Source organism: Pantherophis guttatus, chromosome 3, assembly GCF_059756535.1.
Source record: "Pantherophis guttatus breed Tessera chromosome 3, ASM5975653v1, whole genome shotgun sequence".
NCBI classification, from domain to species: Eukaryota; Metazoa; Chordata; class Lepidosauria; order Squamata; family Colubridae; genus Pantherophis; species Pantherophis guttatus.
This window is the reverse complement of record NC_142065.1, coordinates 212,074,790-212,095,931: the sequence shown is the minus strand read 5'-3', so window position 1 is coordinate 212,095,931 and position 21,142 is coordinate 212,074,790. Positions and strand designations below refer to the sequence as shown.

General features: G+C 44.2%; 1 protein-coding gene across 8 annotated transcripts in view; it reads right to left on the bottom strand.

Annotated features, from left to right (window-relative positions):
- Positions 1 to 21,142, bottom strand: part of ADGRB1 (adhesion G protein-coupled receptor B1) — a 387,137-nt gene that overhangs the window by 205,176 nt on the left and 160,819 nt on the right. For all 8 annotated transcript variants that reach the window (XM_087890962.1, XM_087890963.1, XM_087890966.1 and 5 more), the window contains exon 4: positions 618 to 725. In XM_087890962.1, coding sequence (XP_087747088.1) covers positions 618 to 725 — 108 coding nt within the window. The remainder of the gene's footprint in view (positions 1 to 617; positions 726 to 21,142) is intronic.

Below are 21,142 nucleotides of genomic sequence, written 5' to 3'. Positions count from 1 at the left end.
CGCAACCCCCCTCCCAATCCCCAGCTGAGCCTCACGATCATCAGAGGCTTTTTTCCTTTTTTTACTTTTAAAAGCATTTTTACTACAACCTCTTCAGCCGAAAAAATGCTTTTAAAAATAAAAAAAAAGCCTCTGATGATCGCGCGGCTCAGCTGGGATCGTCAAAGGCTTTTAAAAGCATTTTTTTCTACAACCTCTTCAGGGGTTGTAGAAAAAATGCATTCAAAAGACTCTGACAATCCCAGCTGAGTTGCCGGATCTGCAGAGGCTTTTTTTTCTTTTAAATGCCTCTGACAATCAGGCAACTCAGCTTGGATCGTCAGAGACATTTAAAAGAAAAAAAAGCCTCTGACGATCAGGCAAGTCAGCTGGGATCGTCAGAGCCTTTTGAAAGCATTTTTTAACAACCTCTTCGCCGAAGTAGTTGTAGAAAAAATGGTTTTAAAAGTAAAAAACAAAAATTGGCCACGCCCACTGTCACATTAACACCCCCCCCCGCCCCCCACCAAGCCACGCCCACAGAACCGGTAGTAACGAATTTTAGATTTCATCACTGACCTGGTCCCCCGTTCTTGGTCTCTTGCATTTATTTCAGTCTAACATTTTGGGCTACGTACCGATCTGAGGTGCAGGATATCCGTATTGCTGGAAGTCTTCCATGTCATCTTTTTTCCGGTTATCCGTAGACCGTAAAGACTGACTCCGGGAATTATAGTGTATATTAGCTAGAAGAAAAAAAAAGAAAAAGAAAAAGAAGGGAGAAAAAAGAAGAATCTAGATGAACACGTCTGCAAAATCTTCTTCTCCAAACTTTTGCTTGAAAGGCAGAACAAGGGGGAAAAAAAATCACATTATTGGAAGACAGGCCCTCTTATTTAAGATCTGCACATCCTTCGGAAGGAAGATCAGAAGACAAACAATAAAGACTCCATTATATGTCCCCATCCCTGATCTAAGGTGACCTAAACTTCCATTATAAAGAGAAATTGTTGAGGAGGCTATGCCTACTTTTCTTTTGAGATAAATGCAGTAAGAAAGCAGGACTGAAATAGTCCATATAGAGCTGACTTTTGTTTTTTGTTTTTTTTAAAAAAGGGAGAACATACAGTTAGTGGCCAAAATTGTGGAAAGCATTTTGGGAAAAGTGTGTTTTCTAAAACTAGCTAATAACACCACTTTTTTTGGAGGGGGGGAGTAGTACCATAAAATAATATATCAATGGAAAGATAATTGATCCCATCCTCTCAGTTTTAATTGAATTTGGTTTTAATTGGGTTATTTTAAATTACTGGGCCGAAATTATTTAATTGTTTTTAACCTGTTTTTTAATTTATTTATTTTTTTAAATTTTATATGTTATGTTTTATCTCGGCTGTGCACCGCCCTGAGTCCCGCAGGAGAAGGGCGGTATAGAAATATAATAAAATAAATAAATAATAAATAAATAATTGAATCAAGAATGTAATGCAATAACGTTTAGGAAGGATTTGCTATTAGAATAGCAGTTACCGTATAAAGGAGAAGAGTGAAACACATAGAAAAAACAAGATATACAAAAATGATCACCATAGAAAAAAACAAGATATACAAAAATGATCACTGCATCAGTTAATACTTAGTTGGGCAACCTTTAGCATGAATTACAGCCTTACAACACCTTCCCATTGAGTGAACCAAGTCTTTGAGTTCCGCAGCTGTTCTAATGTGAAACCAAGATTGAATGATGGCTTCTATTAACTGGGTTTTATTGCTGGGTCGCTTCTGACTAACCAGTTTCTTTAGTCAGCTCCATAGGTTTTCAGTTGGGTTAAGAAGGTCTGGGCTGTTCCCAGGCCAATCCAGCAGTGGAATAGGATTATCTTGAAACTCTCCCAAAAAAGTGGTGTTATTAGCCATCAAACCTCCAAAACACACTTTTCCCAAAAGGTTCCCACAATTTTGGCCACTACTGTATCTCTCTCATTAGAATCAATAAGGAGGATATTGAAGAGTCAGTCAACCATCAACATTACAGAATATTTAAAAAAATAGAACAATCACGTTGGAAGGGGCCTTAGATATCTTCTAATCCAACCCCCTCCAGTGATGGAGCACCCAAAAGCTCTGGAGGCCAGCTCTTTCATTCGTGACTGCAAGGAATATTGAACAATTAAACCGCAAGGAAAGTTCACCTGGGGACAACAGAACAACCCCTGGATGGGCTCCATATCACTCTGAAGTCCCCAGGCCCAATGGGAAAACCAGGAGTGGGATTCAGCCAGTTTGGACTTATTCAGGCGAACCAGATGCTAATTTTACATCTGGTTCACCGAACCGGTAGTTTCAATGACTGGCTGGCTCCGCCCATGCAGCCCCTCCCAGGAGTCTGCACGCGGCCCGTTTTGGATGCCAGGTAAGTGCAGGGCCCGCCCAGAGGGTCTAGGAGGGCGAAAAATGGCCTCCCGTAAATTCTGGAAGTCCGGAGAAAAGCCCATTTCCAGCCTCCAGAGGGCTTCTGGAGCCCAGGGGAGGCCATTTTCACCCTCCCTGAGGCTTGAGGAAAACCTCCGGAGCTTGGGAAGGGCAAAAACGTCCCCTCTGCCATGGTGCAGGAGGCCGAGTAGGTCACTCCCACCATGGTTACGTCCACTCAGCAATCGGGCAGAGAACCGGTTGCTAAAAACAACAAGAAAGACCAGTTGCCTCCTGAAAAAAAGCACCTTTGGGACAACCATGACCTGGATGACTGAGAATCTCTACAGACTTTTAGCTATGCAATTTGGGTGTCAGCACTTCAAGCTGCATTTCCTCTAGTGCTGACATAAGAAGGAGAAGCGGAGGCGTCTGGAAAGGGACGTTTGACTTTTCACCTACTTATTTTCCCTGGAGATAATATCCCCTAGGAGATGGGATGGGAGGGGGGAAATTCCTTTGAGCTGGAGCAGTAGATTAGGGGTAGAATGACTTGGAAGATGGCCAATGTGTGCAGGGGAGCGGGGAACGGAAAAGGAGGGTTTTGGGTCTGGAAGTCAGTGTTGGCTTCGATGGAGTCGGGATTTAGAATGTCGTGCTTAATAAATAGGAGTTTTCCTTCAAAGACTTTGTTTGAAATGCAATTTATTTGAGACGACCTCGAAACCTGACATTGGGATGAACACCCTTGGAACGGCGTGGGATTATGAATGGATTTCGAGAGGGAAAAAATTGTAGACTACAGGAACCATTTACACCGCTCAGGTGTCCCTGAAGACCCAGATAAACCTCCAAGTGGCCTCAACGACTCTCTCTAAAAGGATGCAAATGACCAGAATGCTGTCTGCAAGGAGTATTAATCCTTCCATTCCCCACCATTCAGTCAGAACTGAAAAAGCTTCTTGGATGAGAAGTGAAACGTCTTCAAAGAAAAAACAAGAAAGTCCAGTTGCCTTCCGAAAAAGCACCTTTGGGATAACCATGACCTGAATGACTGAGAATCTCTACAAACTCTTAGTTTGGGAAGTGATGCAGCTGTTCCTAAAATATAATCAAATTTTGAGGACACTTTGATTCTAAAGCTGCTGAAGAAGTAGACAGGGAGAAAGGTGCAGGAGCAATTAATTCCTAATGCATTCCATCTTTTATGAAGAGTGGGTTGTTGGTTTTTTTTTTTTTTTGCCTCTCTCAAAATTAATACAACATATCATTAAACCGAAGACAGCAAAATTGGGACAATTGCTGGTCCGCAGAAGAAGAAATATTGCCACGGCTCGTGGGACAGCAGCAAAATAAACAATTTTGATATCTTGATATAATTAAAACCAGCGCCAAAAAAAACCAACAAAAAAAAGACCAACCCGTCAATCTTTTGTTTTCAGGATTTAAAATGTACAGAAACAATCTGTACAGCGGAGATACAGATTTTCCTGAACAATCATAGAAATTCCCCAGTGAAATGTTGAGAAATATTTATTTCTCTCTCCAATTGTGTATTTTAATTTGGATTTTTAATGGGGGATTTTAACTGTCGGGCCAAAATGTTTAATTTATTTTTAGATTGTTTTTAAATTTTGTATTTGATGTTTTTTTACTTCTGGCTGTTCACCGCCCTGAGTCCTTCGGGAGAAGGGTGGTATATAAATTTAAATATTAAATTAAATTAAATTAAATTTGGTTCCTCATCTGCTCCAAATGTTTTCATTTCTTCTAAACAAAGCTGGCGGCTTTGTAATTAAGAAGTTCGGGATTCAAATTAGTTTAGGAAGAGGACTTCTCCCTATGAGTCCCACATCCCTACCTGTTTTTTTTTTTTTCCTCTATCTCAGTTCCTTCCAATCTGAAGGTTTTCTAGTTGGTGATGTTGTTCTCAAGCTTGCTTGAAATCTGTTTTCCCGAAATGGCAAAACAGATAGACTGGAAGCATTGCCATTTATATATTTCAGAGCTGTGACCTGCTTTCACGTTGGAGGACAATATATTTGTGAACTTGACATCAGAAGAAAAGGACCAGGGGTGACATGATAGCAGTCTTCCAATATTTGAGAGGTTGCCACAAAGAAGAGGGAAAGAGTCAAGATATTCTCCAAAACACCAGAAGCAGCAGTAGGATTCAGCCGGTTCAGACTGATTCTGGAGAACCAGATGCAAATTTTACACCTGGTTTGCTGAACCGGTAGTTTCAACAGAGCCTTGGTAGCACAGTGGACTAATGCATTGTTATTAACATCTGCTGCTTGCAATTACTGCAAGTTCAAATCCCACCAGGCTCAAGGTTGACTCAGCCTTCCATCCTTTCTAAGGTAGGTGAATTGAGGGCCCAGTTTGTGGGGGCAATAAACTGACTTTGTATAAAATATACAAAAGTATGAAGGCTATTGCTTAGCGCATTGTAAGCCGCCCTGAGTCTCCGGAGAAGGGCGGCATATAAATTAAAGCAAAAAAAAAAAGGAGTAGCTGGCCCCTCCCACGGCACCCCACCCCTCCCAGGAGTCTCCATGTGGCCTGTTTCGGATGCCAGGTAAGTGCAGGGCCCACACAGAGGCTCTGGGAGGATGAAAAACAGGCCAAACGTTTCCACAAATGTGGAAACAGGCCCGTTTCTGGCCTCTGGAGGGCCTCCGGAGCCCAGGGAAGGCTGTTTTCGCCTTTCTGGAAGATCGAGGAAAGCCTCTGAAATTTGGGGAGGGTGAAAATATTCCCTCCCGCCATGGTGCAGGAGGCCGAGTAGCCCATGCTCACTATGGCCATGCCCACCCAGCAACTGGGCAGAGAACCAGTTGCTAAAAATTTTGAATCCCACCCCTGACCAGAAGGCAGGAGAAGAAGCAATGGGTGGAAACTAATCAAGGAGAGAAGCAACCTAGAACTAAGGAGAAATTTCCTTACAGGGAGAACAATAATAACCCTTGCCTCCATTGGTTGAGGATGCTCCATCACTGAAGGTTTTTTAAGAAGCTGCCACCAAAAAAAAAAAGAGGGGTCAACCTATTCTCCAAAATATATACTCGAGGGCAAGATAAGAAGTAATGGATGGAAGCTTATCAAAGAGAGCTCCAACCTAGAAAACAGAGGAGGAATTTCTTGTCAGGGACAACCATTAATCAGTGGAACAACTTGCCTCCAGAAGTTGTAGATGTTCCCTCATGGGAGATTCTCTAGAAGAGATTGGACAGTTGTTTATCTGGAATAAGGTCTCTTGCTTGAGCAGAGGATTGGACTAGACCCCCAACATCCTTTTCAGTTATTCTGCAAAGATAATACTTGGTTTGGGGTTCAGAGCTTGTAATGGAAAGAATTGGAGAAGGTCAAACTTCCTCCCATTGATCTGGAAAGAGATTTGATGACTTCTCTTCTCCAACCTATCCGTGCAGAGTCAGTTCCGAATGATTCCCTCACTTGACATTCAAGTTCCACCTGATGAGTCCCTTAATGGCCAAGGTTGGCTTCTAATGAGTTCACAATTGCTTTCTATTCCCATGAAGCTACCATCTCAGATCTCAGCTGTCAACCTCAGGCTAATTAAAGCCGATCGGGTCTAAAGAGCTGAAATTCAAAGTCTGTTCTTGCAGCAACTACTGAAATCGTTCAGTGGGACAATCGATAGCCTCCTCCTTGAAACCAATCTAGATCCCATTAGTTAAAGACTCTACATGGGAAAACCTCAAGGAGTTTAGGATATCCTAGGATCCCTTAATCATACTCTGTTTTGTTTCATATTATTTATTTTCAGTTTCAAGGGTACTCAGAAGCCCTCAACAGTTTCCTGTTGAGGAGAATGTGCAGATGATACAATAAATCATTGTACTGTACTTGGTAGTACAGTGGTCTAAGGCACCCTGTTATTATGCTGGTTATTAAGACCAGCTGCCTGCAATTACTGCAGGTTCGAATCTTGCCAAGGCTCAAGGTTGACTCAGCCTTCCATCCTTTCTAAGGTAGGTTAAATGAGGACCCAGATTGTGGGGGCAATAAGCTGACTTTGTATAAATATACAAAAGTATGAAGGCTATTGCTTAACGCATTGTAAGCCGCCCTGAGTCTCCGGAGAAGGGCGGCATATAAATCAAATTAAATAAATAAATAAATAAATAAATAAATAAATAAATAAATAAATAAATAAATAAATAAATAAAAATTTCTCTTTCGGTTGATTTCAGTTTCCAAATGCCTTCTCTAGAATTTTATGCCTGCCGGCTATTGCTAATGTTGGTGATACCAATCTGAACTGGTCTACTCTATCCTTTCTAAATTGGGAAGCGGTGGCTCAGTGGCTAAGATGCTGAGCTTGTTGATCGAAAGGTCGGCAGTTCAGTGGTTCGAATCCCTACTGCGGCGTAATGAGGTGAGCTCCCGTGACTTCTCCCACCTTCTGCCTACTTAGCAGTTCTAAAGCACGTAAAAAATGCAAGTAGAAAAATAGGGGCCACCTTTGGTGGGAAGGGAACAGCGTTCCGTGTGCCTTTGGCGTTGAGTCATGCCGGCCACATGACCATGGAGACGTCTTCGGACAGTGCTGGTTCTTCGGCTTTGAAACAGAGATGAGCACTGCCCCCTAGAGTCAGGAACGACTAACACATATGTGTGAGGGGAACCTTAACCTTTACCTTTATCCTTCCTAAAAGTGGTTTAATTATGTCATAGAAACACCAGTATAAAGAATGTGATATTTTAAAACTAGAGGAGGAGCGGGGGAGGGGGAGGAAGAGGAGGAGGAAGAAGAGGAGGAGAACTGTGAGGTGCTTGGTTTTCTCTGAGCTTGGTTGTTTTCTTGCAGATATTTCATTACCCAACTAGGTAACATCATCAGTGCTAGAAGAGGTTTGCCAGGAGGAGGAGGAGGAGGAGGAGGAGGAGGAGGAGGAGGAGGAGGAGGAGGAGGAGGAGGAGGAGGAGGAGGAGGAGGAATAATAGAAAGAGGAAGAGGAAAATGGAAAGAAGGAAGAAGAGGAGGAGGTGAAGGAGAAAAAAGAAGGAGGTGGAGAAAGAGAATGAGAATGAAAAGAGAAAGAGGAGGAAAGAAGAAGAGAAGGAGGAAAAGAAGGAAGAGTGAAATAAAGTATCCTCAATCAGATCCTAAAACATCTGAATGAAGCTGAGTGGGATAAACCTCCAGGTGGCCTCAACAACTCTCAGAAAGAGTGCAAACGACCAGATGACTGCAAGGAATAGAAATCCTTCCATTCTCTCCACCATTCAGTCAGAACTGAAGAAGCTTCTCAGATGAGGAGCAAAACCTCTTCAAGGAAAAACAGGAAAGTCCAGTTGCCTTTTTAAAAAAAAAGCACCTTTGGGACTCAAATCAATGCCTTCTCCTTGGGCTTGGATCCGTTGCTTTTCCAGCTATTCAGATGCATCTCCCGCAAATGCAATTGTCCACACATTTTATTCTTTCCTCACAGAGAAGTTGCCTCAATGTGGAAATGAAGGATTATTCTCTTCAGTGAATTTTTTTTTGGAGAAAGATTTAACTCCCTTTTCTAAGCTCTTGATAAATGAAATGCAAAAAATAAAATAAAAAATGGACTGGTCTAAAGAGGCAAAAATTAAACCATCAGCGCTGAGCGTGCCGAAAGGACTACATAAATAGCCATATTCCCCATTCTTGTTGGCCAGCTTGTGACAAATGTCTGGCCAACCACCGCAATTTTTCCGCTCAAAGATCATGTGCTGGTAAATGCATATGGAAGCCGTTACTGAGGGACAGCAGATTTATCTCTGCGCATCTTAAGACACCAGCCTCTCCTTCAGTCCCTCCTCCTCGGAGCTCCGTCTGACATTCATCCTCGAGGCAGGCTTTTTTTAATTTTAGCTCCTTTTTACTTATTCTCGCAACAAAATTAACATTTCAGGGCACTTCGGCTTGGCAAGTAGAATCGCACATTAAGGCACCATGTGCCTCGTGCAACGAAACGAGAGATGTGCTTAAATTTGGATGAACGTCACTGTCACGGCAGCAAGTAACTCCAACATTTGAAATTGAGGGAGACAGCCGAGAACAGACCATGGTCTGTTTTTGCATGAGGGAGGGGGGAAATTTCTCAGGTTGGCCCTTCATCCAGATGGTCCATCATCCCCTTCCTTTGGACCTGAGGCCACCAGGTCCACTCTCAAAGCCTGAGTAGAAAGAGTTGGAGGAGGGGATTTTGCATAATTCTCTGGGCACGTAGAACTCCGGGTGTTGACACTTCCCATCACTACATCAGGAAGCCCGTTGAGATGTTTCCACTTGGTTTCAGATGTATTTATTAATTTAGTTGGAAAGGAAAAATATAACTTAGGGCTCTCTCCCACATGGTGCAGGAGCTGGAAGGAAGCATGCTGGGGTAAAAAAATAACAACATATATGTGGATCATGCTTACAAACGCTCTTCTCCTTCAGCTACGAAGCAGCAAAATATAGGACATAGAATAAGATGGTTGGAAGAGATCTTGTAGTCCAACTCCTTGCCCAAGCAGGAGGATGGATCTCTTCTTGAAAAGATCTTGTAATCTAACCCTTTGCTCAGGCAGGAGAATGAATCTCTTCTTGAAGAGATCTTCCAGTCCAACCACTTGCTCAAGCAGAAGAACAAATCTCTTCTTGAAGAGATCTTCCAGTCCAACCACTTGCTCAAGCAGAAGAACAAATCTCTTCTTGAAAACATCTGGAGGCAAAATGTCCCACTGGTTAATTGTTCTCAGTGTCAGGAAGTTTCTCCTTAATTCCAAGTTGCTTCACTCCTTGATTAGCTTCCATCCATTGCTTCTTGTCCTGCCTTCAGGTGCTTTGGAGAATAGGTTGACCCCCTCTTCTTTGGGGCAGCCCCTCAACTACTGGAACACTGCTAACATGTCACCCCTGGTCACTGTTTTCATTAAACTTGAAGTACCCAATTCCAGCAACCATTTTTTTAATATCTGAAGTAATAGTGGAAGTCTTCAAAGGGAAGCTTGACTTCTAATGGCGTCATGGAGATGGCTAGGAAGCTTTCTTTGGGACAATATGAAAAATGCTTTCCAGTGGTCTTCTACTAACTAGAGCTGACCCGGTATAGTTTCCGTCCACAAAGAAGGGCAGGTAGAAGCTGCCACCCGGCAAGACAACCCTAGAGGCAAAGGCCCTCTATCCCAATGGTATCTGTAGGAATAACGGAATAACAGAGTTGGGAGGGACCTTGGAGGTCTTCTAATCCACCCTTCTGCTCAAACAGGAGACAAAAAAAAACCCCATCTCAGACAAATGGCTGTCCAATCTCTTCTTAAAAATCTCAAGCCATGGAGCATCCACAACTTCTGGTGGCAAGTTGTTCCACTGATTAATTGTTCTAACTGTCAGGAAATTTCTCCTTAGTTCTAGGTTGCTTCTCTCCTTGATTAGTTTCCATCCGTTGCTTCTTGTCCTACCATCAGGTGCTTTGGAAACTAGCTTGACTGCCTCTTCCTTGTGGAAGCACCTGAGATATTGGAAGACTGCTATCATGTCTCCGCTAGATCTTCTCTTCATTAGACTAGACATACGTAGTTCCCTCAATCATTCATCATTTGGTTTAACTTCCAGACCCCTTATCTGATCCCTTAAAATGAGCCCTTTCTTACCAGAATTGTTAAGAGAACGACTACAGTTGTTAAATTAGTAGCACAGTTGTTAAGTGAATCTGACTTCCTCATTGACTTTGTTTGTCAGGAGGTCGCAAAAGGAGATCCCGTCACCCTGGAACATTTTGATCACATGACCATTGGGACTTTGGAGGTCTTCTAGTCCAGCCCCCTGCTCGAGCAGGAGACCCTATACCATTTCAGACAAATGGTTGTCCAATATCTTCTTAAAAGCCTTCCAGTGTTGGAGTACCTACATGTCAAGTTTCGAGGTCGTCTCGAATAAAGTGCATTTCAAACAAAGTCTTTGAAGAAAAACTCCTATTTATTAATCACGACATTCTAACCCGACTCCAATCGAAGCCAACACTGACTTCCAGCCCCAAAAACCCTCCCTTTCCGTTCCCCACTCCCCTGCACTCATTGGCCATCTTCCAAGTCATTCTACCCCTAATCTACTGCTCCAGCTCAAAGGAATTTCCCCCCTCCCATCCCATCTCCTAGGGGATATTATCTCCAGGGAAAATAAGTAGGTGAAAAGTCAAACGTCCCTTTCCAGACGCCTCTGCTTCTCCTTCTTATGTCAGCACTAGAGTAAATGCAGCTTGAAGTGCTGACACTACAACTTCTGATGGCAAGCTGTTCCACTGGTTGATTGCCCTTATCATTGGGAAATTTCTCCTTAGTTCTAGGTTACTTTTCTCCTTGGTTAGTTTCCATCCATTGTTTCTTGTCTTGTCTTTTAGTGCTTTAGAAAATAGCTTGACTCCCTCTTCTTTGTGGCAGCCCCTCAAATATTGGAAGGCTGTTATCATGTCACCCCTAGTCTTTCTTTTCATTAAACTAATTCCTGCAACTGTTCTTCAGATTGTCTGGGCCTGCCCATCTGTGTGCAAACAACAGAAGCCAGCTTTTGAAAGAGTTACGAAAAACATTGATGCTTTAATATTTGAAAGAGATCTTCTATTCTTGTCCTCATAATCTTTGCACAGACCTCCAAAGCTTTGCTCATCCTATCCAAGCTATGGATGTTGGCGGGACAAAGATGCTCAGCTTGTAAAACTGCTGGCTTTCTCTGAATCCAGAAAGAATAGAATAGAATGGAATGGAATGGAATGGAATGGAATGGAATGGAATGGAATGGAATAGAATAGAATAGAATAGAATAGAATAGAATAGAATAGAATAGAATAGAATGGGGTGGGGTGGGGTGGGGTGGGGTGGGGTGGGGTGGGGTGGGGTGGGATGGGATGGGATGGGATAGGATAGGATAGGATAGGATAGGATAGGATAGGGTAGGGTAGAGTAGAGTAGAGTGGAATAAAATAGAATTCTTTATTGGCCAAGTGTGATTGGACACACAAGGAATTTATCTTTGGTGCATATACTCTTGGTATACATAAAGAAAATATAAAATATATTTGCAAAGAATCATAAGATACAACACTTAGTGATAGTCCTAGGATACTGATAAGCAATCAAATCATACTAGGAAACAATGCCAACAATATAAGTTGTAAAGATACAAGCAACATGGCCATAAGTGGGAAGAGATAGATATTAGGATAGGTAATCCTTTACATACAGCCATTCATTTAGTGACCATTCAAAGTTACAAGGGCATGGAGAAAAGTGACTTAGGAGTAGTTTTTCACACGTTGCTGCATCCCCACATTCGCGTGATCAAAATTCCAACACTTGGCCAACGACTCCTATTTATGACAGTTGCAGTGTCCCATCCCAAGGTCCCATGATCCCCCTTTGGTGACCTTTTGACAAAGAAAGTCAACCAGGAATCCAGCTTCACTTAACAACCATGTTCACTTAACAACCAACTTAACAACGGTTGTGATTTGCTTAACCGAGGGGACAATAAAATGGGACCAAACATTTAAATGTCTGACATAGCAACGCATATGCAACGACATAGCAACATAATAGCAGAAAGTGAAAAAGGACTGAAGAGCCTCTTGATGCGGGTGAAGAAGGAGAGAGCAAAAGTTGGCTTGAAACTCGACAGTAAGAAATCTAAGATCATGGCATCCGGCCCTCTCAATTCCTGGCAAATAGATGGGGAAGAAATGGAGGTCGTGACAGATTTTATTTTCCTGGGCTCCAAGATCACCGCAGATGGGGGCTGCAGCCAAGAAATTAAAAGACGCTTGCTCCTGGGGAGGAAAGCTATGGCAAATCTAGGCAGAGTACTAAAAAGCAGAGATATCACCCTGCCAACAAAAGTGCGTACAGTCAAGGCTCTGGTGTTCCCAGTTGCAATGGATGGCTGTGAAAGTTGGACCATAAGAAAGGCTGAGCACCAAAGAATGGAGGCCTTTGAACTCTGGTGCTGGAGAAGACTCCTGCAAATCCCTTGGACTGCAAGGCGATCCAACCGGTCAGTCCTAGAGGAGATCAACCCCGACTGTTCTTTAGAAGGCCAGATCCTGAAGATGAAACTCAAATCCTTTGGCCACCTAATGAGAAGGAAGGACTCCCTGGAGAGGAGCCTAATGCTGGGAAAGACGGAGGGCAAAAGAAGAAGAAGGGGACGGCAGAGAACGAGGTGGCTGGATGGAGTCACTGAAGCAGTCGGCGTGAGCTTAAATGGAGTCCAGAGGATGGTAGAGGAGAGGAAGGCCTGGAGGAACGTTGTCCATGGGATTGCGATGGGTCGGACACAACTTCGCGACTAACAACAACAAGAAGCAACATAAATTTGTGGGGGTCAACTGTGATCGTAAGTCGAGGACCAGCTGTGAAGATTTCTTCCCCCTGAGCAAGCTCTAAACAGACATCCCTACAAAGACCGGAGCTGTCAAACCGATCCTGATGGGTCAGAGACAGACGAGAATACCCAGCTGGTGACTTTTCCATCACTTAACCTGAAGTGATTCAGCCTTCAATACCTCGCAAAGCAGCACCGCTTCCTCCGAGACCTTGAAGACATCTGAGGAGGCTTTTGAAGACTGTAGACAGCTGGCATCTGCCTGCCGAATGAAACCTGTCAATCCATTTCCTGGGTTTTAAAATTGCCCTGGAGAGAGATATCGGTTGGCTGTGATTCCTGGCAGATTTGCTGGGTGAACTTCACTGCTGGGCAGCGGCTTTTGCAAACCAGGGGAGACCCCTCTCCCAATCCATGATGGGGGTCTACAAAGCATGGACATTCACTGCGATTTGGACATTCTACACTGATTTGGAAAAAGCCAATTCTGGAAAGGGCAAAGGGAAATGCTACTGGTTCGGACCGGTTTGACTGAACCGGTAGTGATAGCGGCGGATGGTTCGGCGAACTGGTAGTGATGGCAACGTGAGGCTCCACCCATCCACCCGGTCGTCATTACTTCCTGGTTTTAACCAGGAAGTAACCTGTTTTTTACCCTCCGTGCATGCGCAGAAGGGTTTGTGCGTGCGTAGAGTGTCCGCGCATGTACTAGTGGGGAAGGTAAGTAGATTTCACCTGTGGCAAAGACCTCAGATCGATTCATGCTTGATATCACGATCCATCAGTCACGGCCAAATAAATATTTGGGGCCTCCTTCCTAGTCAATGACGGTTGGATAGCTGCCATATTGTTCGCGTGACGGCACCTGTCAGTTCTTAGTGTAACCATCCCGCCACATGGGGAGTTATGCAGGGGTGTGTTTATTTAAAATTTCACCCCATATGGAAAATGCCGGGGTGTCTGTGCAGGGAGAGGGGTCAGAAAAGTGAAGACTGCGGTCACCACCATATAAGAGGAGAGCCTGTCCTTTCTTATGGGCATGTCATGTGTTAAAACGAGAGGGGCTTAGTTTTGCTGTCTTGACATTTTGGCCCCCTCCCTGCAGAAACCCATGGATGGATGGATGGATGGATGGATGGATGGATGGATGGATGGAGAGAGAGACAGAGAGATGAGATAGATAAGATAGATAAATAGATAAAATAGATAGATAGATAGATAGATAGATAGATAGATAGATAGGAAGAGATAGATAAGATAGATAGATTGATTGATAGATAGATAGACAGACAGACAGACAGATGACAGATATAGACAGACAGAGACAGAAAGCTGAGAGAGAGAGAGAGAGGTTAGTTTGATGGATGGATGACTGGATAGATAGATAGATAGATAGATAGATAGATAGATAGATAGATATAGACAGACAGAGACAGAAAGCTGAGAGAGAGAGAAAGAGAAGTTAGTTTGATGGATGGATGGATGGATGGATGGATGGATAGATAGATAGATAGATAGATAGATAGATAGATAGATGATAGATAGAAAGAGATAGATAAGATAGATTGATTGACAGACAGATAGACAGACAGACAGACAGATAACAGATATAGACAGAGACAGAAAGCTGAGAGAGAGAGAGAGAGGTTAGTTTGATGGATGGATGACTGGATGGATGGATAGATAGATAGATAGATAGATAGATAGATAGATAGATAGATAGATATAGACAGACAGAGACAGAAAGCTGAGAGAGAGAGAAAGAGAAGTTAGTTTGATGGATGGATGGATGGATAGATAGATAGATAGATAGATAGATAGATAGATGATAGATAGAAAGAGATAGATAAGATAGATTGATTGACAGACAGATAGACAGACAGACAGACAGATAACAGATATAGACAGACAGAGACAGAAAGCTGAGAGAGAGAGAGAGAGGTTAGTTTGATGGATGGATGACTGGATAGATAGATAGATAGATAGATAGATAGATAGATAGATAGATAGATATAGACAGACAGGAGAGAGACAGTGACACACACACACACACACACAGAGAGAGAGAGAGAGAGAGAGAGAGAGAGAGAGAGAGAGAGAGAGAGAGAGAGAGAGAGAGAGAGACTATCAGACACTCACAGACAGATAGATATGTATCTGAACCAGTGAATGCCTGGTCTGAATCAATATGTACGTCAAGCTAACAGAACTGTCATTTCCTTCTACCCCTTTTTGAAGTCAGGGACAACATTTTCTCTCCTCCCGTCTCCTGCTCTTCAGCATTTCTCTGGGAGAACTCAGAGGTCACCCTGAGCAATCCGGCAATCATCTCCTCTTGTTCCTGCCTTGGGTGTAATCGATCTGGCCTCGCAGAGTTGAATTTATCTAAGCGTTCTTTCAACCTCCTCTCCTTGTCCATCGTGAGCTACGGCTCCCTCCTTGCTCTAATGGCCCAGTGTGGAGAAGCGAAAGTTTCATTTCTCTTCTGATAAAGGGCAGATATAAAATATGAGTTCTTCTGAAGTAGAGAACGGATGGAGATCAGATGCAGAGAAGCTCTGAGTCATGCCGCATGCAGGCGAAAATATATATATATAAGCTACAAATCTCACTGAAAGATCACATCATAAATGGAAAAACTTGGCAACGGGCTGACCTCAAAGATGACGTTAAAAAAAATGGAATTAAAACAGAAGTATAAATGGGAAGGACACACTGTACATTTACCTGCCCAAAAAACAAGAAGTGACATGGTGATGGCCCTACAATTATACTCCAATCAATCAATATCAATCAGAAGAGAGATGGAAGGGACCTTGGAGGTCTTCTAGTCCAACTCTCTGTTTCATTTCAGGCAAATGCTGTCCAATGATTGTCCAGGGGTGAAATGTAAAATTTGTTACTACCGGTTCTGTGGGCGTGGCTTGGTGGGGGGTGGGGTAATGTGACTGGGTGGGCGTGGCCAACTTTTTTTTTTTTTTAACTTTTCAAAGCATTTTTTCTAATGCTTTGAAAAGCCTCTGCCGATCAGGCAACTCAGCTGGGATCGTCAGAGAGGCTTTTTAAAAAAATGCTTTGAAAAGCCTCTCTGCCAATCAGGCAACTCAGCAGAGATCGTTAGAGGCTTTTCAAAGCATTTTTTTAACCACCTCTTCAGCCAAGAGGTTGCAGGAAAAAATGCTTTGAAAAGCCTCTGATGATCCCAGCTGAGCTGCGCGATCATCAGAGGCTTTTATTTTTTACTTTTAAAAGCATTGTTTCATCGGAAGAGGTTGTAGAAAAAATGCTTTGAAAAGTAAAAAAAAAAAAAAAGCCTCTGATGATCGTGCGGCTCAGCTGGGCATGGTGGGGGGGGGGCGCAGGGATTTTTGCTACTGGTTCTCCGAACCACCCGCCACCATCGCTACTGGATCCGGTCCGAACCGGGAGCATTTCACCCCTGGTCCAATCTCTTCTTAAAGACTTCCAGTGATGGAGCATCCACAATTTCTGGAGGCAAGCTGTTCCACGGGTTAATTATTCTTACTTTCAGGAAATTTCTTTTTAGTTCTAGGTTGGTTCTCTTCTTGAATTCTAAAGGAGGTCAAATAAAAAAAAACCCTTTTGAACCCTTACTGTCTTACCCCCTTAGATCAGGGGTGAAATGCTCCCGGTTCGGACTGGCTCAGACGAGTAGGTAGCAGAGATGGAGGCTAGTTTGCCGAACCGGGAGCAATGGCTGGCTGGTCATGTCCCCGAACTGATCCACAGCCCGCAGTCCTGTCATGCTTGCCTGCCTTCCATGCTGCCTTCCTGGCATCCTGGTGGCCAGCTTGCGAAGGTAGGCAAGCATGGCAGGGCTGCGGGGAAGGAGCTAGCAGTTTACTGCCCCACCCCAACTCAAGCAGTGGCTTCCCTGCTCAGCCCTGACAAGCTATGCATCCATTGCAATGGGGTGGTTTTGTTTGCCACGGAGGTGCTTCAGGAGGGCAGGTGGACATATTCATTATAGTTGTCAGCTGCAGATGTCCGCCTCGGTGAAAAAAACAACCCCATTGCGCTGCGCCTCCTTCTGCAGTCAAATGCGCCCAGCCGTCCGTGCCATTTCCTCAAATGGGCTGTGCATGGGGCGCTTGGAGAACGAGCAAGCAAGAGAGCTCTCCAACCTGTGTGTGTGTGTGTGTGTGTGTGGGAGGGAGGGAGTGAGCGAGCGATCTGAAGCCGAGGCAGCCAAACATCTGGCAGCGGTGGGGCAGCTTCTGAGCAGCCAGCTCCACCTGACCTACTCCCTGAGTCTCGCCATTCTCCTGGCCCCCCACCCAGCTCAAGCAGCGGCAAGCTCTGCAGGACAACAGGACCTCTCATTTTTCCCACAGCACGGCGTACGCTTGCTACCTCTGCTTGTCTGCTTGCAAGGGATGATCTTCTCTGCTTCTCTCGGGATGCTGGTGCGGGCGCCATGGGTGCATAGCTTGTTGGGGCTGAGCAGGGAAGCCGTTGCTTGAGCTGGTGGGGGGGGGGAACAGGAGAACGGCGAGACTCAGGGAGTAGGTCAGGTGTCAGATTTCGGTGTCGTCTCAAATAAATTGCATTTCCAAACAAATAGTCTTTGATGAAATCTTTCATTTATTAAGCACGACAATCTGTCCCCGACTACGTCGGAGCCAACACTGACTTCCTGACCCCAAACCTTCCCTTTCCGTTCCCCAATTCTGTGCATCTCATTGGCCATCTTCCAAATCACTCTCCCCATATCTACTACTTCAGCTCCCAGGAATGTCCCCCCTTCCCATCCCATCTCCTAGGGGATATTATCTTCAGGGAAAATAAGTAGGTGAAAAGTCAAGTGTCCTCTTGCCAGCTGCCCCCTCTTCTCCTCCTTATGTCAGCACTGGAACGAACGTAGTTTGGAGTGCTGACATCAGGTGGAGTTGGCTGCTCAGAAGCTACCCCGCTGCTGCCAGAAGTTTGGGTGCCTCGGCTTCAGATTGCTCCCTCCCTCCCTCCCTCTCTCTCTCTCACACACACACACACACACACACACACAGAGGTTGGAAAGCTGTCTTGCTCTCTTTCTCTCCAAGCGCCCCGTGCACAGCAGAGTGACGTGAATGACGTCAAACTGGCCACGCCCACCCAGTCATATGACCACCAAGCCACACCACACCAAGCCACGCCCACAGAACCAGTAGCAAAAAAAAAATTAGATTTCACTTCTGCCTTAGACGATTTGTGTTTATAATTTTCAACGAGATTTGCAATCGGACAAAATTACAGTTTATCTAGCCTTTTTGAGATGTAAAGGGAAATGGAGCTAGTGCTAAGCAAGCATCAAGGAGAAACTTGTGGAAGAATTTGCTTGCGTGTCTCGCTAAATTAGCCGATGTGAACAAGATGAAGAAAGCTTAATGTGCTAGAAACTTTTCATTTGAGGATTTCCTCTTATTACATTTTATTTAACTTTATGGAAATGCCAAGCAAAGTGCAAAATTGGGGAAGGCACCCACACATTGAAACATTGAACTATTGTGTCAACTGGGCAGTGGTGAGTATCCCAGAGCAAGGATTCCTGGCAGCTTGGTACCCAAACAAATCAGCCATCAACTGATACATAGAGATAAACAAGATCTACCCTATTTCCCCTAAAATAAGACATCCCCTGATAATAAGCCCAATTGGGCTTTTGAGCATATGTGCTAAAATAAACCCCCCAAAATAAGCCCTCCCCAAAAATAAGCCCTCCCCAGAAATACTTAATGCATGCACAGCCGGTCCCCGCCATTTCCTCTGGATACAATTGGGGAGACAGAGCTGGAAATCAGATAAAATAGCAAGAGGAGCCCCATCTTGCTCCACACACCCGAAAGTAATAAGCCCTCCCTGAAAATAAGGCTAAGCACTTATTTCGGGGTTCAAAAAAATATAAAACAGGATCTTATTTTCGGGGAAACACAGTACATACCATTTATTTACGGGACCGCCTACTACCACAAGCAGCCTCCCACCGGCCGGTACGCTCCCATAGAGAGGGGCTCCTCCGGGTGCAGTCAGCTAAACAATGTTGACTGGCGGCCCCCAGGGGGAGGGCCTTCTCTGTGGGGGCACCCCCTATCTGGAACGAGCTCCCCCCAGAGATACGGAGGATCCCGGATCTGCGCACTTTCCGTCGTGCTCTTAAGATTCTCCTATTCCAGCAGGCCGGCCTGGCCTAATTTTCTCCCGTTTTAAAATTCTTTTAAATCGAAATTTTAATCTGTTTTAAATTATTAGGATTTTTAATTGTCTCGGGCTAAATTATATAATCTGGTTTTAATTATGTCTTTTAACTTTTGTATCTATGTATCTTATTTTGTGCCTGTTCACCGCCCTGAGTCCTTCGGGAGTAAGGTGGTATATAAATCTAATAAAACAAACAAACAAACAAACAAAAGAGGCAATCAAAAAGTCAAACAGGAAACAAAAGGACCAAAACACCTCCCCATCCACAACCAATGCCCAGATAAACGGATTAACACCAAAATTAATACTAGACCAACAAGCCAGAAGTAACTATCAACTCAGATAAATAAGCTAACAGTAAACAGCCCAATCTAAGAATCACCAAGAACAATTCTAACAGGGCAAGCAACTTATAGATCAACAGTAAACCCCATTCCCTTCTAGTCCTGATGATGTTACCTAGTTGGGTCATGAATTGTCTGAAAGAAAACAACCAAGCTCAGGGAGCATCAAGGACCCCAGTCAGTGGTGGGATTCAAATAATTTAACAACCGGTTCTCTGCCTTAATGACTGGCTGGGTGGGCGTGGCCATGGTGGGCATGCCCAGGGGGTGTGACAGGCCTCCTGCACCCCCGTGGAAGCAAAAACGGACTACAGGGGAGGGAACACACCACCCCTCCATGCCCCGTTTTGGGCCTAGTAGGCCTCCTTGCACCCCCCCTGGGAGCAAAAATGGGGTGGGGGGCGCACAGCAGCACCCTGCACTTCATTTTGGGCCTAGGAGGCCTCCCTGTAGGCTTCTGGGAGCGAAAAGAGGCTGCAGAGTGCGAGCCCCCCCTCCCCCATGCCATATTTTGGGCCTAGGAGGCCTCCCTGCACTTACCTGAGAGCCAAAATGGGGTGCGTGGGGACTCCTGGAAGGGGTGGGGCAGGAATGGGCAGGGCCAGCCAGCAATTTAACTGCCAGCTCGCTCGAATTGGCACGAACCGGCTGAATCCCACCACTGACTCCAGTAGAATACATCTTTATCTTCTTTATCTTTATCTTTTATTAGATTTGTATACCGCCCTTCTCCTTTCGGGCTCAGGGTGGTGAACAGCCAAAATAAAAACATTTGTACACAAAAGTTTAAATAATTTTTAAAAATAATTAAATGAAATTTGGCCCGTAATTTAAAACATTTCAATTAAAAATCAGTATCAAACGTTAAAACCAACATGGAATCAGGCCAGTACATCCCCTCCAGCAGCCAACATTCATATAAATTAGGATCGACACCAGAGAATAATCCTGCAGAAATTAATGCTATAATCAAGGAGCCACCTATCACACCTCCATCCGTATTGGGAGAGCAAGCAAACCCCATCCTCACTAGTTTAGTTCACTTTGTTGTCATTGCACCTCGTACAATGAAATTAAATGCTCTCTTCAGTGTACATCATACATAAGAAAACGATAAAAATAAATCGAAAAACACACATCCTTCACATTCTATACAACTATACACTAGCACTGAAGACGTTGGGAATTTGATCTCATTTGTAAGATGAAGTGCGAGTTCCTCTCTGCCTTCTGAGCAACAGAGATTTAACTGATCACGGTTAAACTCCATTTGGAGTCTTGTGTCCTGTTCTGGGCCCTGCAATTCAAAACTGGAGCAAATTCAGGAGATACGGAATGATGAAACCATCTGCTCGCATGAAGCTTGCAGATGATACACAGAAGGGGAAATATACTTCCCCCCCCCCAAAAAAAAAACCCAGAAGGTTTAGCATGCAGAAGAAGGAATGGACCTTCTGTCTTGGTCCAGAGGGCAAGGCCAGAATCAGTGAATTAAAATGACAAGGCAGGAGATTCAAGATAGGCATCAGGGGGAAGTTCTTGAACCTGAGAAACATATGAACAGGGTAACGTATGAACTAAGGAACTCCCTTTTGCTGGAGATCTTAAACACGACTAGACTGTCATCTGTCAGAGATGTTTAGTTCCTAACTCATGTCTGACTCTTCACACCCTATAGACAGTGGTGGGATTCAGCCGGTTCGGGTCAGTTCGGGCAAACCGACAGTTAAATTACTGGTTGGCCCCACCCTTCTCCTTCCAGGAGTCCCCATGCCTGCCAAGAACTTCTACTCCGATAACACAGACAAAAATACACACAGTTTGAATAGTCCAGTTTGTAATTAAATCC